The sequence below is a fragment of the Motacilla alba genome, chromosome 7, assembly GCF_015832195.1.
Source record: "Motacilla alba alba isolate MOTALB_02 chromosome 7, Motacilla_alba_V1.0_pri, whole genome shotgun sequence".
Lineage (NCBI taxonomy): Eukaryota > Metazoa > Chordata > Aves > Passeriformes > Motacillidae > Motacilla > Motacilla alba.
Window position 1 is genome coordinate 6551609 of NC_052022.1, and position 20749 is coordinate 6572357.

At 38.0% G+C, this 20749-nt stretch overlaps 1 protein-coding gene across 5 annotated transcripts in view; it reads left to right on the top strand.

The window, feature by feature from the left end:
* The window catches only part of ZRANB3 (zinc finger RANBP2-type containing 3), a 39626-nt gene extending 19590 nt beyond the window's left edge, over window positions 1–20036 (top strand). For 3 of the 5 annotated variants that reach the window (XM_038142754.1, XM_038142753.1, XM_038142755.1), the window contains 18 exons: window positions 462–640; window positions 3072–3303; window positions 5076–5161; window positions 7107–7278; window positions 7657–7785; window positions 8621–8740; window positions 9563–9682; window positions 10178–10357; window positions 11167–11319; window positions 11943–12411; window positions 13355–13558; window positions 14023–14105; window positions 15535–15636; window positions 16494–16636; window positions 16921–17052; window positions 17918–18305; window positions 18754–18885; window positions 19199–20036. In XM_038142754.1, the coding sequence (XP_037998682.1) occupies window positions 462–640; window positions 3072–3303; window positions 5076–5161; window positions 7107–7278; window positions 7657–7785; window positions 8621–8740; window positions 9563–9682; window positions 10178–10357; window positions 11167–11319; window positions 11943–12411; window positions 13355–13558; window positions 14023–14105; window positions 15535–15636; window positions 16494–16636; window positions 16921–17052; window positions 17918–18305; window positions 18754–18885; window positions 19199–19297 (3123 nt within the window). In that variant the 3' untranslated portion in view covers window positions 19298–20036. The remainder of the gene's footprint in view (window positions 1–461; window positions 641–3071; window positions 3304–5075; window positions 5162–7106; window positions 7279–7656; window positions 7786–8620; window positions 8741–9562; window positions 9683–10177; window positions 10358–11166; window positions 11320–11942; window positions 12412–13354; window positions 13559–14022; window positions 14106–15534; window positions 15637–16493; window positions 16637–16920; window positions 17053–17917; window positions 18306–18753; window positions 18886–19198) is intronic. The other 2 variants (XM_038142756.1, XM_038142757.1) reach the window with 1 other exon arrangement.
* Window positions 20037–20749: the final 713 nt, after the last annotated feature.

Genomic DNA, 20749 nt, shown 5'->3' on the forward strand with positions numbered 1-20749 from the left:
TGGGTCAAACCCAGAGTTCTTCCCACAGGTCTTTGTTCTTCACTTGCCTATGCAATTGAGGACCAAGTTGTTGTTAGTGTAAGAAGGCATCCTGTATTTTTCTTTCCTTTGCATAGTCTTTTGAAAATGTTTTTAGTAGCTTAACATGTTAAAGAGTTTGATCTTTTTAGTCTTTCCTGAACTGAAAATCTTCTGAGATGAATGGAAATGCTGCTTCTGACTTTGATGAGCTAACCAGATATAATACATGTATTAATACATTTAACTAGGAAAATCTTGTTTCATAAATGATCTATGGTAACAAAGTGATAATTAAATACATGCTATGTAAGTAGCTCTTTGCCTGGGTTTTCTTTATTTGGTTCTGTCTTTGCAAAATCTTTTGGGCTCTTCTGAATGGAATATACTTTCTGAGCAGAAACTTCTGGTTTTAATGTTGTTCTTTTCTTTTCTTTTCCCAGATGGGGCTAGGAAAAACAATTCAAGCAATTGCCATTTCATATTACTATAAAAATGAATGGCCTCTCTTAATTGTAGTGCCTTCCTCTCTGAGATACCCTTGGGTGGATGAGATGGAGAAGTGGATTCCAGAACTCTCTCCAGATGACATTAGCATCATTCAGAACAAAACTGATATTGGGTGAGTAGTTAGTTTTTCTCTCTAGAAAGGCTTGCTCACCACTCCCTGCTCAAGCAGGGCTACCCTCTGGGCTATCAGAAACACCCTCGGGGCTATCAGCCACTCCTCCCAGTTTTCTGTTCTTGTATTATAGTAGTTACTCATTTTCTTTGAAGTTGAGGGATCTGCTTTTTGCAAAGTAGCAAATGCTTGTCTGCTGAAAATTAGATTACTTCAGTATGTCTCAAATTGAACATACACAGTTATTTCTCAACTCTGATGAATTCATTAGCTACTGTAAAACATTTTTGGAGAACTTCTGGTGTACATTACAAAATAAGGAAGTAATTACTGTTAGAATTCCATTTAGCACTCTGAGAAAATTTGTAAGTTTGAATAAGTAATCCCTAAATAACTGAAAAGGTCATCATGACCTATGCTTTCTATCTTTAGATTTAATAGCATGAATTCATCAGAGAGGCTATGTCTTGGGTGTTATTAGAATAACTCTCCTATTACCCTGAATTGCAAGGTGGTTTTTGTCTGCTTTACTGTGCATGACTTGGTTGGTTTTATGCTAATGTTTAGATGTTGTTCTAAAACTTTGGTGTGAGGGAGACTGATCTTCATGTTTTGTGAGAATATGAGAGAGTGACTTGACTGCCAAGATGTGCTGCTTGGAACCTTCCTGGTAACCACAGAAATCCAACTGAAACTGCATTTTGAAAGCTTCATCAAAGAGTAATTCCTACTCATAGTCAAAATTTAAATTCATCACAGGAATATAGAAACTAAAATTAGCTTTTTTTTTTAAAGGTATTTATCTGAAAGGCACTCAGTGCTTATAGTGCTGGATGCATAAAGGGGAAATGTGGACTAGGCAAAATGATGGGAAAATTAAATGACAGATGAAATTCTGTTCCTTTTAAGATCTTTTTTAAAGGAGTAGCTTAACTACTTACCTTAACTATTATTACCTATTTTTATTCAAAAACAAGGAAAGATGAAAACTTGGGTTTCTGCTCATTTAACTCCCAGGAGGCTTCCTAGCTATAAGTGAGGTTGCTGTTGAACTAATTAATATTTTAGCATTAGAAAGTGTTTCATGCATTTGTAAGAAAATGCAAAAATGCAGCTGCCAAATTTGGTTTAGCATTTTGTTAATTTCTGCTTCCATATGTTAAGCTTTGATTTCTCTCAGTTTAATACTTTGCTTTTTTTCAAAACTTCTAAGTTTTCTGCTTGAATGTTTAGTTCTTGGTTAAAACAGATTAAAATAAACTTGGGCATCAGTTTAGGTTTGTAATTTCTGGCCAAATTTGAAAATGGAAGTTTCTTGAATAAATTGGTTCCACTAAAATAAATAAATTTATTTGTAATTTTTTTAATGTACCCTTCAAAAAGGCTAAGGGAAATTTGTGCTTTCCTGGTTGCTGCATTTATCTATACAGTGACAGCCAGAGTCTGCAGTGCCCACAGTGCCAGTGCTCAAACCACTGCACTTCCATATGCACGAGCATGAATGTGTAGCTGCATTTACTTTCTTCCTCTTAAATCCTCAAGGAAACTTCAGCTTGCTTGATTTCTTGATCTCTTGCTCCTGCAGAACAAACAGTAATGATGCCAGGGCAGTGGTGTCTGACAGATGGGTAGACCAGCTATGACCCCATCCTGCTGACTTGTGTGTCTAACAGCTTTGAGTTCCTGTGCTGCTCCTGAAGGGCCACAGTGCTCTCTAGTGATTTTAAAATCAGTTCATGCCTTGGACCTGTATAAATCTTAAAATTTGTTATAAAAAGTTCATTTTCAATTAAATAGTATTTTTTCATCTTGTGCCATGTTGACTCCCTGCTTCTGGGGTTGTGTTATTTTGGTTTGGTTTTTTTTTGTGTTCTTCTTACTCTGTTTGAGCAAAAAAGCTGGATAACAGCTCTGACAGGAGTGGTTTTTCCAGGTGGTGAGGTTCAGCCCAGTCTGTACTTTCACAGTTCCCAAATACTCAGGGACAGTGGCCCTAATCCTCTCAGGCTGCTGGTGAGGGGGCTCTTTGTACCCAGGGCAGTAGAAAGCTTGCCCTGAGACATTATTACTTCAGGTGTTTGGGTGCTAATTAAGATCTTGGCTTCTGTGTAACTTTTTGTCCACTACGTGGATTTTTCCAATGGGATGCCCCCTGAAAAGAGCACAGGATGAAGCAATGCATGCAGATAAATGAAGTTCGTTTGAAATGCAGTGTGTGTCTTCTGAAAATGGTTATGAAATGTGTGTGGTTGAGAAGTGTGAGATGTTTTAAACACCAAAAGCTGTTGTTGTTAGCCTGACAGCCCACGTGTCAATCAGTCCAAAAGGAGACACACGTACCTTCTGAGATTAGTTTTTTATAATCTCTCTGCTATATTAATTGTCCTACAATAAAAATTTACTAAGAAAACTTGTGGATTTTCTTTTTCAGGGGAATATCAACCAGCAAAGTAACAATTCTGGGCTATGGGCTGTTAACATCTGATGCACAGACTTTGGTAGACACTTTGTACAGGCAGAAGTTTAAGGTGGTTGTGATTGATGAGTCACACTATATGAAATCCAGAAATGCCACCCGTAGCAAAATTTTACTGCCAATTGTTCAGAAAGCTCTCAGAGCTGTTCTCCTTACTGGAACTCCTGCTCTAGGAAGACCTGAAGAGGTATTTGACATGTTGTGTTTCATTTGTTTTGGGTTTGGTTTTGTTTTTTTTTTTAAGGATAGTATCAGTAATAAATGTTCAGTTTTGTAGTTGCATTGAATATATTTAATTACATGCACTGTGACATCAAAAAGTACACTGGCTGCATCAGGAAGGACAGGTATAAGAAACTGAACCAATTTTGTTTGAGTTGATTTACAAGCTTGTTTCAAACTTGTGCACAGGTGACTTGAGACAGTGTTTCTTGTAAGAAATTAATCTTGCATGTAACAGACTGATTGTTGAGTGAAATAAAAAATAAGGAGCCTGAGCTTGAGCACTGCTTGTTTCTCCTGGGTAGGGGAGTTTTTGGTAGACAAGATCTTGTAATAAATCTTCTACTTCATCATCTGATAAAGAAAGCCCTTGGTTTCACTGGTCTTTTGAATATTCCTAATATTCACTTCAGTGGGAAAAAAATACAGGCTGTACTTGTTGCACATCCAGAATGACAAATTCTCATTTGAAGGAAGTTCAGCTTATGGAATTAGGGACGAGCAGAGAGGTAACAAAAACCATCTTGGGTTTTATACTGAACCCAAGACAACTGCCTTTATTTCTCAAATGTAGGGGAAAAATGAGTATATAAATATATAACTGAATATAAGAGCTGATTTGAATTCAGGGAACTTGAAAGAGTTATATAAATAATATTTTATGCTTCAGAATTCCTTACTGTGTAAATAGAAATTATGCCAAGACCCTTTATGAATTTAATTTGTTCAAAGAGTTCATAACTTGAGGAAGATATCCGTGGTATGGAAAAGGCCGTGGTCCATCATGAGTATTTACCTAAAAATTAATTACAAATATTTATGTTTATGGGTGTGGATAATTACTAAAACTTCCTGTACAAAGACATTGCAACCAGCCCTGGATGAATAATTGAAGTTCAAAAGTGTTCTAGCTTTATGTAGTACGTGGATACTGAGACCAGTATCATTGTTAAAGGTGCTTAAAGGAAATTCCATACAAGCTGTCCTTGACCACAGCAATGGGATCAAAATTTATGGCCAAATGGAAGATAATTTGAGATTTTTTTTTAGTGATACTGACGTTTTTCAGTGGCTTACAAGGCAGAGTATAAAAAGCATTAAATGTCTTTAATTAGTTTTGTGTCATAAGCAGAATCTTTGTATAAAGTCTTTAAATGTATAGAAAATGATCTCAGAAGCCAGGAAGCTTTGACAGTATAACAGCTTGTAAAGCAGGATTCTTCCTGGTTAAGGTCATCTAAACTGGTATTTGCCTCCTGCTATTCAGCAGGGAAAAAAGCTGTGAAATTTCTGGTCTACATTGATATTGTCCATTTTTTGAAGTAAATCTTAAGAATTGGCTAGGTTTTTCATTTATTTTAGGAAGCAGACTACTCATGCAATACCTGCACTGAAGCTTTGCAGAAGCCCATGTACCTGGCAAATGATAAAAACTGTATTTTTAGGAATAACTTCATTTCATCTATGTTTTCTTGTTGAATGTGAATCTTTTCCAAGGTGTCACTGCTGTTACAGTGGTCTGAGTGCTCTGTTCTTTGAGGGTTTCCCACAACTGTCCTCTCTGAAGACTCCTGTATCCTGTGGAATTTCTTTTGCATGCAGGCCAAGTTGTGTGGGTTTTGTGCAAATATTAAATGTAAACTTAGCACAAGAACCATGTATTGATTATTTCTCATTAGTCTTCCATTCACAGGCAATTTTAAATTTTTCACTGTTGCTGTTTTATTCTTTATACAGCTCTTCATGCAGATTGAAGCACTGTTTCCAAGAAGGTTTGGAACTTGGAATGAATATGCTAAAAAATACTGTGATGCTCGTGTCAGGTATTACTGCCCTTGCTTATTTACATTATTATTTACATTTACATGAGCATCTTTGGTTTTTCTTGTCATACCAAGTGAGAGAATCAGTATGTAGCACCTTTACTGCTCTATCACACCATCTTGCTTTGAAACCCATGGCCAGCTACCATCTCCTTCATTAAAGAGCATTGGGAAAAGGATGACACTGATTAAATTAATTAATGAATGCTGTTAAAGTTTGACATAAAGTTGAAGCATTCTGTTGAATAAAATTTTTAGACAGTTACTGTTAGTATGAGCTGTGGAGGTTTTACCTTCAGAACTGGAGTTTTTGACTCTCAGTCTTAAGCTCATGGTCATGTAATAATTTATATGTCTCTTTATTATGGGATCCAGGTTTTTTGCATCCTCACCACATTTGAGTGGGAAAAAAAGTCCAGTACTTGTCTCTATATTTCACAGGCTGTCTTAGCTAAAAATTTCATATCTACAATTTTGCATGTATTCAGAATAACAGATTTTTGTCAGCTAATTTGGCTAGCATTTAGATTTAATTTTTACAATAATAATTACATGGTTTCATTTTCATAAAACTTGTTTTTCTCCCTCCATCATATGCACTTTATCAGTATTTAACTTCAAATAACATGGAAGATCACTGTCTAATTTTCAGACAGACAAATGCTATTTTTTCCATGGTGTTTTGACTGAATGCATCTGTAATTTTCACACCACAAGTGTGCGTGGGTACAGCATGGTTAGCTACTCAATCATAGATGATTATCTTATTTTTGGAATACCATAAATGTAATAAAAATCAAGTTCAGGGTTTAGCAAGCTTTCAGTGAATAACTTTTTCTTCATGACTTGGCTGCAACAAAACATCCTGTGGTAATAAACTTGATAGGATTATTTTATGCAGCACTTCCTGTGAAAATTTTGGGTGGATTTTCCTTAGGTGTCCATAGACACCTGTTTTAAAGATGAACTCCAAACTATTTCTGTGAGGTTTAGCCTGCCATTTCTGTCTTATCCCTGGTGGAGGAAGGAAGCCTTTATTAGGACAGATACATAAATAGACCAAGGAAGGGATATGAGCAAAAGATGTTGCTGTCTTCCATCTGTGCCATTCCCACTTCACCAGTGCAGAAGTGACTCCCTCAACCCCTTTCCCAAATGATTATATTCAGCTAATTCAGCTAATTAGAACCCTGTTGATAAAGTCAATAAGGCTTGAAAATCTCTAAATTATTGTGGGGGGTTTTGTGGGGGTTTTGTGGCTGTTTGTTTTTAATAAAAATTACATGCTTTTAACACACTCTTCTAGCTCTGGAAAATGCTACCTGGGCTTTTCTCCAAATCTGTCATGTTCATTATTTTATTATCTCCTGGTGATGCTGACAGAGAAAAGCTGTTGTTCCTGCTGCAACACTTCCTGAAAAACAGCAAAGCAAGGAAAGAATAAGGAAGATTGAGTTAATAAATTTGTTCTTTTTCAGCCTTTAGCTTCCTAATGCTAGACCTTCTTCCTCTATTTAACTTATAAAGATGATAGCTTAAGCTTTAAATCCTGCCTCTGGCAGTAACTAAGAAGGAATTCTTAGGGAGGGGAAAAAAGGAATATTGATGGTGATATTTGCAGTTTTCATGATGGCTTTCCTGTCTGTAATATAATAAAGATTATTCTCATGGTGGTGTATTCTTCTCATTAGTCCATTGAAACAGGAGTTCCAAAATTAAACCTGAAACTTCTGTTTCCTGTGGACAGTGAAGTATGGGAAGCTGGGAATAGAAAGGATTGTGTGCAGGTGATGGGCAGTGACTCCTGCAGGCAGTGGTGGCTGCTGAGAAGTTGAAGCACACTTTCATATCCAATAGTGTGCTTTAAAATTTATTATGTACTGAAGATTTCTATTGGATTTGGAAGATCTCATGTTTACACTCTGTACTGATTTATCATTTTCAGGTTTTTTGGTAAAAGAAGGCAATGGGATTGTAGAGGAGCTTCAAACTTAGAGGAACTACATCAACTTTTAAGTGAAATAATGATCAGAAGACTGAAGAATGATGTCCTAACTCAGCTGCCTCCCAAAGTCAGGCAACGTATTCCATTTGACCTCCCACAAGCTGCAGCAAAGGTAAATTTTTCACTTTTGCTAAAAATACATTTGTTAATAAATGGAAATATCTGTGTATGGACATGTATTTTTATGTATGCATGTGTATTATATGTAGTTACAAAGGTTGTGTGAGTATAAAGCAGAGTATCTCTTACTGCTTTTTAAAATATAACACAAAGAACACTAATACTGCAATACCTTTTTTCATCAATGATAAAATTTGTTCTAATTCTAGTACAATATTCTTTTCTGTCTTCTTTTCCTATAGACTTTGAATCCTACATTTGCTTTTAGCCAATTTTGACAGAGTTCTCTGAAGTTCCTAAACATTTCACTCTTAAAACACACCTGCACTTTGTACTCTGTGTCTAACCACTGGTCTCTTCTGCCGATTAGAATCTGAATGCCACTTTTGCAGAGTGGGAGAAATTAATGAGAAGTCTGAGATCAGATGCCACTGAAAGCCACTTTTCTCAAGTCATGAGTCTGATCACACGCATGTATAAGGAAACAGCCATTGCCAAGGTGAGCCTGCAAGTCTTTCCTTAATATCCCTAAATTATCCAGCATGTGTTTTTAACCTCATAAAATTGGTTTTATTGGCCAGAATACGAGATGAGGTTATTTGGTTTGTTTTGTAATCATGATGTGGAGAAACACTCTCTTTTTCCCTGTATGTTTATGGAACAGGCAGAAACCCTTACAATGAAAAAAGAAATCTGAAGACCACTGCAATGTGTATTGCATTAACTGTTGATCACTGATAAATTTTGTTATTAACTGTCATCATTGGTTTAATGGCTTTAGCAAAAAATACTGAAAATTACATTTGACACAAAAGAATTCTATGAATGCTTAAAGAGAGCAATATTTTATGATTATGGTATCGTGAACGTATCAAATTTATTCTTTCAGTTTTGATATATGGCTTTGGGTGTGTGGATACAGAAGTTCTGATTAAATATTACCTTGTCTGTTTGAAATATGTTTGTTTTTCTCAAATATGGATTAAAACATCAGATAATGATGTCTGAATTAAAAGGGGGTTTATCTACATTTTAGTGTGGAAGAAGTGCCATGTAATTGTATAATCTTTAGAGGATAAGTGTGTGGTTTTTCTCTCTCGGAAGGAGTAAGTTAGGTTTCTCAAAGACATCAAGTTGTGATGATTTTTTTTACCAAAACTAATCTGAATTATTTGATTCTTAGCAATGTCAGTGTTTGATAAAGTCTTACATGGATAACAAAAGATACGGAAATTTACCTTTTCGTGTTACAAGGAATTGAAAGACATGAAAATAAAAACTGTCTTTTTGAACGTTTTGTGTGTCTCCCTAATGAAAACACTCGCTCTCTGCAGGCAGGAGCAGTCAAGGACTACATCAAAATGATGCTTGACAATGACAAACTGAAGTTCCTGGTCTTTGCCCATCACCTGAGCATGCTGCAAGCCTGCACAGAGGCAGTGATAGAGAGCAAGGTAAAGCCTTAACAAATGTGCACACAAACTCACCTTCACTTACACAAGTGGCTGTCAGCTGGGTTTGAATTCAGCAGAACTGCACACGAGTACAGCAGTGGAAGGATTTTATGTGTGTATGGATCAGTGCCACTGGATTAAAAGGGATCATGTGGTTCTGAAGAACTGCTTTGTGTTTAAGGATGATGTAAACACACTTGTATCTGGTATGACATTATTATTATTATTATTATTATTATTATTATTATTATTATTATTATTATCATCATCATCATCATCATCATCATCATCATCATCATCATCATCATTATATCAATGCTGTAGGCAATTGTTGTCCAAATTTTTCTACTGGTATGCTTCTGTCAATTTTTGAGGGGTTTTAACTGCACACTCTATCTCACCTGAATGTTTAATTCAAAGTAGTAAAAATGTTTGCAAACAGCTTTCACCTTATTTTGATCATGGACTCTTAACTATTGCTTGGGAACGGTGGCTGACTTCATAATTTGTATTTTTATTCTTTTTAACTGTTTGGAATTTTAAAAAATGGTGTCGGGGTAATTCCAGATTCTTCTGTGAAATATTCCATTTTAAGATCCCATGTTCATTTTATCTTCTACTTTTGCAAACAGGGAATACAAAGTCTACACTTCTCTAGAGAGAGACTTAATTTTAAATCAAAGGGCAAAAGAGTGCTGGTGTACCCTGATCCCTATGACAAGAACAGAACAGTCCTTTTCATATTTTTGTTGGGGAACAGGGAGGGATTGGGTATGAAACAGGCACTGATGATGTCATTTATTCTCTGTTCTGATGTCACAGGCTCGCTACATCCGAATAGATGGGAGTGTTCCCTCTGCAGAGAGGATTCACCTCGTCAATCAGTTCCAGAAGGACCCCGAAACCCGGGTTGCTATTTTGAGTATTCAGGCAGCTGGCCAGGTAGGGCAGAACAGAAAATATGAGAACTAATACACTTGAAGAATATTGCTTCTGAAACCATTGATGACTGAAGTAGTTTACTAAAGGTACTTTATCTTTGTGCAATTTGTCCTTTGTAGATTCTGTGTTCATTTCTTTGCACTAATCATGTTAACTGTTCTAAGCCTCTATTAAATTTATTTGAGCTAAATGATGATAAGCAGCAGTATCTCATTCTTCAATAATTAGAAAAACTCCATTTCTCTAAAAGCACTAGATTAATAAGAAATAGATGTTATTCCATAATTAAAAGCAATGTGCAGTCTTTGCACAATATAGAAGTATTTTTTGAATCTGAGGCACAAGGAAGAATCAGTAAAATAAACCCATCTGCTGTTGAGGACCACCTCAACCACCCTCTTGTTTCCATATTAAAAAGTCTTTTACGACCTTTAGCTTGTTAAAGTTTTTGTGTGTGGTATCTTTTTAAAGAATGCATCTACTTATTCTGCTTAGGGTTTGACATTCACCGCTGCCACTCACGTCGTGTTTGCTGAATTATACTGGGATCCAGGCCACATTAAACAAGCAGAAGACAGAGCACACCGCATTGGGCAGTGCAGCTCAGTGAACATTCACTTCCTGATTGCCAAAGGAACCATGGACACCCTCATGTGGGCGATGCTCAACCGCAAGGTGGGTGTGCCGTGGGGCCAGGGGGCAGAGCTCGCCACAGGGGGCTGCTCCCAGTGCCACAACAGTCTTGTTCATCTGGAACACTCTCTGAGACAAAGTGATACGCCTACAATTGCTGATCATCAAAATGTCTGTGTTTGTCCTGATTTAGTCTTTTCTAGCTTTTTGCTCTTCATTCGGGATGTAAAGATAATGAGTCTTTGCCAAGGGGAGCGGGATGGTTCATATCCACAGGAGATGGTTGTTTTATCTTCTAGCTCTTTATTGCAGTTGTTTCTCAGTCTACAATTTTAAGGGATTCAGGCATTCTGTTCACTCATAACAGCTAGAATTTGTTATGGGTTGTTTTTTTTTTAATTGAATGAATGTTGTGCCTAAACTAAGCTTCCTTTCTGAGAGGAAGAGGCATTCTCAGATAATTCTTTTTCAGTAGATCCAAGATTACACTAATCTTTCCTTCTGTTGCCATTTTCCACAGGTATCACCCAATTGTTGTTAGCAGTTGAAGAATCATAGAATGGTTTAGATTGCAAAGGTCCTTAAAGCTTATCCTGCCTGGATATTATGAGTCTCCTCCTCTTGAGGTGGGGCTCAGTAATTCAACATCAATTTACCTTACAAGTTCTGTCACTATATAATTCTGCCCGTATTTGTCTTCAACACTGCCAAGGAAAACATGTTAAAGCTGTTAGAGGGTGTACACAATGTATATATTCTTTTTTATCTTCAATAAATACTGATGTTTTGTGTACAGCTTCACTGGTTGCAGTGTGCTAAATACAGCACTTTGCATTATTGTGTTCCTGCAGGCCAAAGTCACAGGCAGCACCTTGAATGGCAAGAAAGAGAAAATGCAGGCTGAAGAAGGTGATAAGGACAAATGGGATTTTTTGAGTTTTGCTGAAACCTGGACCCCAAATGAAAGTCTAGAAGATCCCCAAAATGAACTTTTATTTACGCATGTAAGACTTGAAACTTTGATTTTTGTTTCCTTTCATTTAAAAGAATTGTAGCAGCCATTTGCTTCAGCTTTCTGTGCACTTCAGACATTACTAATGGAGAAACATCAAAAAAGTAGGAAAAAGTAATGTAAATTCCATTTTAAAACTTAGGTGAAGTTGGGAAAAGTGCTCTGTGGAGAATAAATGGCATCTACATCTTCTGATGGGTCCTTACGTTATGTTTAGGTGACTGAGCCACCCTCAGAGTCAGATAAGACCAAGTAATTTCTGTTCAAATGACATCTTTGCTGACTGTGCTGAATTAATTGGACTAATATTTAAAACAGTATTTGAAAACCTTTTTTTGTAACAAACATCTTCAAAAAAGGCACGCAGCTTATCAGTTCTGTGTATCTGTTTTCTGGTAGTGCCATTTCAGAATTTCCAGGAGAATGTTGAAAATGCTTTTCTGAAATCAGGAGAGGAATGTTGAATTGCTTTTTCTGCTCACTGCTTGTTCTTGAAGTTATCTTTTGTTAAAGATATCTTTTGTTTAACAGTTTCTGGTGCAGTCACAAGTGGGGTTTAGAGGTCTTTTCCAACCTAAATGATTCTGTGATTCCTCTTCCTTTCCTCTTCCCTAGTTTGAAAAGGACAGACAGCATGACATACGTTCCTTCTTTTCCCCCAAATCCTCCTCGGAGAAGAAACGCAAAAGATTTTCTGGTGATGAATTGTTGTATAATGATTCAGAATCTTCTGCAGTCACAAAAGAAGAGGGTGCAGAGAAGAGCAATGAGAACCTGGATTCCACAAGGATAAGTGAGGTGGAGGCAATTTGTGATGAAGATACTTGCGAACATGAAGCCAAAAGAGCAAAGAGCATAAGTGGAGTGACCCCAGTCAGCTCCAGTAATAAAAAGAAAACATCTCTGACTGGAAAAAAGCCTTCTTTGTTTTCAGAAAAAAACAGTGAACTCCGTCCTTGTGGCTTAAATACTTCACGTGAAAGTACAGATTTAAATAAAGTTTGGCACTGCGGTGCTTGCACTTACACTAACAATGCTCTGCTGCCTTACTGTGAGATGTGCCATTGCCCCCAGAGCAGGGATGGTGAGTAAGGGGTGCTGCAGAGGGAAAGATGCATTTTTCATTTCAGTTGTGATCAGGCTCAGAAAATACAATTTTTTTAACCTATGACTACACAGAAGTCCGTGAAAATATAATACTCCTTAGTCTTGCTTTCCCCAGGGATCTTTTACATGAGTCTAACTTGAAACAAGTGAAAAATGTTCATAAAATGTTAACAGGATATAAATTCCATAAGGAAGAATATATCCTTTGTTTTGTTTGCAGCAAATGTCCCTCTCATCTTCCTTGAGGTTTATGGTTATTCTGAATACAATTAAACAGCAATACTTTTCTTCACCTTTCAAAACCAAGCAGTGGGGTGTTGGAGTTTTATTAACTTGAGCATTGTGTATTTGTCATGAGAGACATTATCTGGAAAATATGGCTTTTCTTTCTCCACCAGCTCACAGTAGATTTCTTTTACTAAATTTATTTAAGCTATCTGGAAAATTAATGAAACATTTTTATAAATATATGCCAATATTTGTCATTTCAGTTGCAAAGCCACGGGTAAGGTTCTTTTTGCTTCCTTTTTTATTTGTTTACATCTCTGGGCTTGTTCAAATAAGGACAACTTCTGAGTTTCACAGCTATAAATCAGTGCCTTGGGAAACTGCTTTGTGTGTTTATGGTATACAATAACTGTATATAATGTAGAATTGCTAACTGCATTGTTTATTTCATATATATTTTTACATTAATCTGGCTGCACAGGATTAAATAAATTAAAAGCTTTGTTCCATGTGTTTGTTCTCCTACCATTTAAGTTAGCTCTAACTTCTGAAGTGGTTGCAGCATAATAAATAATATTAGAGAATGCAGTGCCATTTCTTTGCATTTCAGTGATGTGTTCCTGTCTCAGGTGTGTAATTAGGTACCTGTCAGGTAACACAAAGCATTGCTTTGCTTCTTTCTTTGTCTTGAGGTGAGAGAAATGGTGAAGCTCCCAGGAGCCAGACTGACGAAGGAGTGTCAGAGGGGCCCAGGAGAGATGGAGAGAGAGCAGAGGGCAGTGCTGAAGGTAGAAGAGGAAATTTGGGGGAACTGGGGCCCCACAAATCTCTTGAAATCAGAGAACAGGAAACTGTTGGCACTGAAAAGGAACAAAGCGAAAAAGGACGTGGAGAAGGTAAAGACTCTGAAAGAACAATTCTGTCCCATTGTGAAACTGGATTAAATGCCTCTGGCATGAAAAATGGCTTTTAAATGAAAACCTACACCTCCAAAACACAGAAGTACAAGCACCAGCACAGACTTCCTCATTTTGGCCTGGGCCATCTGTTGAATTTGGATGCTGGATAAGCCCAGCCTTTCCACACAGCTCCTGGAGCAAACCAGAGCTGACTGACTTCAGGACTGTGACAGACCAGCTGGGAGTGTGAATGGTCTTACTGGAACTCAGACACAGGCAAACAGATGATGGGTCATCCAGGAGAAACAGAAAAATAAAATACACAAATACCTTCAGAGTTTGCTGCTTGAGCTCTGCACCTTATGTTGTTCTGGAATTAAATACATATTTAATATTATTTTTAATGTCAGAGTAGAATGAATGAATAAAAATCTTTAATGCCAACATTTTTTCTGTTGTAGATAAATCAGACACATTACAAATATATGATGGGCTTATGTTTTGTGCAAGCAGGAATACTGATAGAATCCACCTCTATACAAAGGTAAACCTGAAATATGCATGATTATTGTAATTTTAAAATTGCAAAGGAGAATGTTGCTCAATGGAATGTTTCTGTGTGCTCTCCTTTGTTATGTTTGATGTAAAAGCATTAATATTTTTGTATTAACTGAAATGTACAAAAATTCGGTAGTTGTAGTTCTTTTTCTCAATGGAATTAAGGAATAATTCCTTAGATACATAACTCCCAAAACTTTTCTTGGCTTACAGAATTGGGCTAATATGTTAAATCATCTGGAACAGAAATTCCAGTGACAGTTGTTTAAAATTCCTTTTTTTATTATTTGTGTCTTATCACAAAATAACTTGAATAGAATAACATTCACAATTCAAATAAAAAATGACAGTAAATCCTGACACACTAGGTAAATAAAATATTGCCACTACATTTTCAGAAAGCTCAATGTTGGTGCTATGTGTAAGTTGGTAATTTCTTGAATAAAAGCCCATTATCATTAATTTGCAGTGGTGATTGGGTACAGAAACCAGCAGCTGGGAATTTTCCAGGTCATTATTCAAGGGGAGTTCAGGACTTTGCAATTTCTTCTTTCAAGTGATAGGAAAGTTCAGTGGGAAGATTTCTTCCAAGTCACTGAGTGAATCAGTGTATTCAGGTGCCACTGAATCAGCACAGATAACTGAGGGCAAGCCTTTGAGATAAGACATTTCTATGAGGCTGATGCAGCTGGGAAAAGTCAAAGAGTGCAAAAGTCCTCTTGTATCTGAAAATTTGTTATATGTACTTACAGCATATGCTGCTGCCTAGCTTCACATGTTTTATTCAGACAAAGATGCATTTTGGGTGGGTTTTGGGCAATTGTCTGGTTTGGGTTTTGCTGGGATTAGAGATTCATTGTGCCAGATACTGCAGAAAATCTGAATGGTGAGACCCCAGGGAATTCTGCTTTAACTCCTTCTCTCAAATGCTTGTGAATCATCAATAAGTTCCTTGGCTAGGTGTACCCACTGGACAACTTATTCCTTAAAAAAAATAAGTGGAGAACTTTTTTAGACATTACAAAGAAGCATGATAAACAATGTTCAAGAATCTTATTTTAAATTGTAATGAAGTGACATTCTCCTATCTGCAATCATTCATTTCCCTCAGAATTCAGTCAAGAGGATTGTAATTACAGTTTAATATAAGGCAGTTTGTGTGTCTGAACTATCTGCAAGGAAAAAATCAGATCTATTAAAAGTTAAAATGTTCAGTCTTGTTACTTTTAGGTAGATTAATATGAATAACCTTCCTTGCATTTTTGCTGTTCTCTCTGTGCCTTATTGTTAATTCTGGAAAAATTTGACCTTCAGGAAATAAATTTAGTAGAAAGGGAGGAGAATTCACTTGAAACAGATTACTTTTCTACATCGTGCTACATTGCATCTGTAAACAAAACTGTTTGCTTGTCTAGGATGGTGAACCACTGAATCACAATTTCATTCCACTGGACATACAGCTGGATAACTGGGAAGATTTACCAGAGACTTTCCAGAACAAGAAAAATCGTGCATTGGTAAGAACAGGTTCTACTGACACAGCAATGTAATATTTAATGCAGAAGAAGATGACTTACTTTTACAAAAATAAATGCAGAATACTACCAGGCATTGAGATATAGGCACAGTTTAATCAAAGCAATCTTACAGATGTTGATGTGAATATTAATTATGGAGTTTGTTACTCTGGCAAATTATATTGCCTCCTGTTCACATTGCAGTAGAAGGAATTAACCAGGCATAATTTCATTTCTCATTTACAGGATTAGTGACTAACTTTCATAAGTCAACAAAATAACTTCTTAAAGGTTCTGAATTAAATGGAGCACACCCTAAATAAGAATATTGTAGATTGTATCAGAGCTGCAGGCCTGAGCAGGCCTCCACTCTCACTCTCCCTTTGGTGTACTAACAGTTTTCAAAGCACTGTCAGGCACAGCTCCACAGAGACATTCAGTTAATTTAGGAATAAAGATCCCATTCATAATGGGGTTTGAGAAGAACACGGCAAACACAAGTACTCAAGTAAGGAAATCTAGATTTAAACTGGATGGGAAATATTATCTGCTTAACTTTAAATCTGATTTTCTAAACAGAAAACCATCATGTAAGAATAAAACTGATTCTTTCTGTAGGTTCTCCAGCAAGGTTGGAATTTAAATTTGTAATGGGCATACCTGACAGATTGAGCCAGCTGTTGTGTGAAGCAGCTACTGACTGGGTTCTACAGATGGGGGCTGTGAAGTGTTACTTGAAAGCACCATCTCTTGTTGTAGGAGCTGTTTCCAGCCATGCATTAATCTATGGCACTGTTCTGCTGTAATTAGCTCTGTGCAAAGCCTGTCCTGCTGCTGACTGTCATGTTCTTTGCCAGATCCTGAGGTTTGTGAAAGAATGGACTCATCTAACAGCAATGAAACAGAAGATTGTCAGAAAAAGTGGTCAGATATTCTGTAGTCCAATTCATGCTGCAGAGGAGCTGTCTAAAAAGCAGTCGGTGGGCAGCAGCACAAAGAGGTATGTGGAGTTTGGTTTTAATTCCTCCAACTGATTACTGCAGAAAGTTTGATTTATTTAATGTGGCCTTCAGTGCAGTGATGCTAAGTCTGAACTGGACATTCAGTGGTTGCTTGTCACACTGACAGACAGAGGCAGCCAGGCACGTTGGTGAATCTGCTGGAAGTGTCTCCTTCCCTGCCCAGCTCTGTGCCCCGTTCAGCAGCTGTTTCACACAACAGCTGGTTCAATGTGGTTCAAAGGGAGATTGCTCCTTTTGCTGACAGGATTTGTCACTCTCTCAGGTATGTGACCAGGGAGGATGTGGCAGCAGCCTCGCTCTCCAAGGCCAGCAGCAGCGGGGGCAGCGTTCGCCTCATCTCAAAAGAAATGGGGGCTTCTCTGGACAAAGGTGCTTCTCCTAAACCATCCAAAAAGTAGGTTTATTAATGCAATAGGATGATTATTAATGCAATAGGATGATTAAGTTCTTTTGCCATATTTTTTTAATGGTAGTAAAATTATTTGCCGTGTCTGCTTTGCTGAAGTACAGTAGTTAGATAAGAAACTTGCTGTAGTGCTAATGAGCTCTGTTTTATTCTTCTAACAATTAGATTTCATCTGTTGTCTGCTGACAGAGCTGCTAATTAACTGAGTCTGACTAGCATAAACCAAGAGAATAGTTATGTGATTCAGTTAGAGAAAAGAATGTTAGCTCAGCCCTCCTGTGAGGTCAACATCAAATTGAGGACACCAAATTTGCTCCTATTTTGCCTCAGAATTATAAAAAAAATAGGAACAAAGAAGTGAAAATTCCAAACAGGAATTGCCCTTTTAAAAAAATCTCTTAAACCAGCTCTGTGTATCCTACTTTTTTTGAGTAGGAAATTCATAGGCAGCCGTGGAGATTGTAAAGAGCAACCAGGATCTTTCCTTTGACTTTATTACTTCTGTTAAAGAGGGGGCTGAAGCATCTTAACTTTTGTATGTGTACATGCCTGAATAGAAATCACCATGTCTTTATAAATACAGCATTATTTCAGCTAATAGTTGAGTGTAGTAAGATGTGCAGAAGAAAAATCTGCCTTGTTATATTGCCAAATTTTGTTTTAATGGAAATGTACACCAAGTAAAGGATTTGCACTGTGCGGTTATCAATCTAAACAAAGTATTATTTCAGCTAAAATAATTTTACAGAACATAAAAGATATCTAATTGAAATACACAGTGCATAAACCCCCCATGAACTGGGCTGCTGAATACATCACTTATCCAGAGCTGTACTTTGTTCTCTGCCATCAGATTGCTTCCAGAAACTGGAAATGATCCCTCAGCCCTTCCTCCAGGGCAGACTGATGCCGGAGGCTCCTCCCTGTCCAAAGGGTATCTGCAGGCCCTGGACAAGCAGGGGACCCCGCTGTGTCTGAGCTGCCAGCAGCCAACAGCTCAGCCCCCGCCCGGCTGCCCGGCCTGGGACACGCGCTTCTGCTGCCACGCCTGCCAGGAGGACTTCTCCATCCGCTCCAGCCAGAGCTACCTGCGCTCCAAGGTGTTCCAGATCGAGCACGGCGTGTGCCAGTGCTGCCAGCACAACGCCCAGGAGCTTTTCCTCAGCATCAGGGATGCGCCCAGGAGCCAGAGGAAGCAGCTTCTGGAGAGCTCTTGGATGTCTCACCTTCCCCTTGGGCAGGTGCTGGTTCTGGGGTTTCAGCAGGTGCTGGTTCTTGGGGTCTCAGCAGTAACAGCTGGTCTGTGTACAGAGTTCAGAAACAGCTAAAAATGTTCTTACAGATTTAAGACAGAAAGGTAACCTAGCACCGACAACAGAATAAGAAAAAACAAGTCCTTAAAAACAACTAAATCCCACTGTCTTCTAACACCTCTAAAAGGCACAAGCATCAGAGCTCTGATTCTGTAGGGACGTGCATGTACAGCCAGGGCTGGCTGAAAACATGCCAACTACTTGTTGCTTGAGTTGTTGCTTGTCCAGTGGGAGTAACTAAAAAATGCCAAGGCTGACTTTCTTTATCTTGATGAAAACTATAGCTAGCTACTTCCCAGAATTTGTTTGTTCCAAAGTAGGATGTCCGTGTAGTGGAGGAGTGTCTCACCCCTGCCCTGTCCTTTGTGTGCTGCAGCTGAATGAGATGATCAGGAGCCCGACGGAGGGGCAGTTCTGGCAGGTGGACCACATCCAGCCTGTGTACAGCGGAGGAGGACAGTGCTCCCTGGAGAACCTTCAGACCCTGTGCACAGCCTGCCACAGGGAGGTCAGTGTGTGGAGCCAGGAATCCTCTCACGGAACAGCAGGGCTGTTCTCAGCCCTGCTCTCTCCTGCTGCAGAAGCCCAGTGCTCACAGCTTCTCCTTCCCATACAGCCAAGGTGGAAAGGCAGCATTAAACTATTACAATATAACAGTTCCCTCTGGATTTGGGAAAATGTTGCCTTAATAAACGTTTGCGTTTCATCATGCTGTCTGCTGCAAAGACAGATTGGAGTTTAACTGTCTGTTAAATGCTTTCTGCTGGATATGTTTCCAAGTATCAGCACTCACTGAACCGACCTGTCTCTCTCTTTTGCAGAGAACTGCAAAACAGGCCAAGGAACGAAGCCAGCTGAAGAGAAGGTCTTTAGCTACAAAGTATGCCTGTGATATCACCCAATTTTTGGTGAAGAAGTAAAACGCACAATACATTCAGGTACATTGCAACAGTGAAACCAGGATAGTTAGTGTTTTCCTCTTGCACTGATTTAACAGAAATTGCTGTTATCATGCTGTTGGTAGAGAGAATAAAATAAGGAATTAAACCAAAGAAATTATCTGTAACATCTAAACTACTTGGTCATCATGTTTTTTAATGGTCCTGGTTTAAAGCTGAATTTCTGTGTATAACTTTAATGCCATTTTGAAGCATTATGGTTTCCCTTGCAGGGTAGTTAGGGCTGTACGAATTTAAGGAAGTTCTGCTGTAATACCACCTGCTGGTGGTATTACAGAGTTCAATTGCTTTGGGAACTTCATGGACCTAGAAGATGTCTTAGTTTTAATTCTTTTCACTGCCCACATACCAAAACCACAGAATAAAATACAGTGATTACAACTGAAACTAGCACAAGTGATTTGTTTCCTCCAGTGCTGCTCACCCACAGAAGGCTAACTCCTGGCATGGGCCTGATTTACAGGATTTTGGCATTTAGAATTGATGTCACTTGAATTCTGGTTTTCTTTACACCAGCTTGTATTGAAATGTTACTCAGGATAGGAAACATTAAATATTAGCAATTATCTCATCAAAGGTTGTTTCTGGGAAATGCTACAGTCAAATTCTCCTTAATGAGATTGCAGATGTAGTGGTAATTTTGGACTGCTTACCTGGCTTGCTCTACAGTTACTTTAAATAAATACAGTTCTTTCTCCTGGTGATTTTTTTAATGCTGTCTCTCCTCCCCCCTTGAATGCTGAGCTGTAAGCTCATAAAGCAGAGCTGTGCACAACACATAATCTGGCAGTGCAGGGCTGCAATTTCAACTACAGCTACTTAAAATAAGCTGAGTTATCCTTCTGAGAAAAATCTTTAAAGTTATTACTCGTGAACAGAGAAAAAGACTGTTTAAGACAAGGGAGTTGCATGAGAGCACCATTTTCTACAGTCAAACTAAGAGGCCTGTAGCTGTGTTGATGATGTTTGTGATGTGTGAGTATGATGAAGGAATCACCTCTCCAGCACTTTAAATGACCAGGTAGGAATAGCCTGATAACCAAGTATAAGAGATTTTCAAGTTTCTGCAGCCTTTACGAGAGGCCACACTGCAGTGTAATAGTTCATTAAAGAGGAGGAAACCAGAAGTATTGGGGAAGAAGCTTAACCTAAATTTTACTTACCAGTAAATCAGGAATTGTTTGGTGTAATTAATTTTAAAGAAGCCACACAGTTAAAGAGCAGCTACAGGTCTTTATCATACTTACCCTGATGTCTGAGGGGAACACACAAACAGCCTGGAAAACAAGGCCTGTGACAAGACTTTACCTTGTTAACTCTTCTTCATCCCAAAAAATGTATTTCTACTTCATAGAACTTTATGTGAGGAAAAAAGATTCTGATCCCTGTCCCCTCAAAGAAATTTTAGGGTAA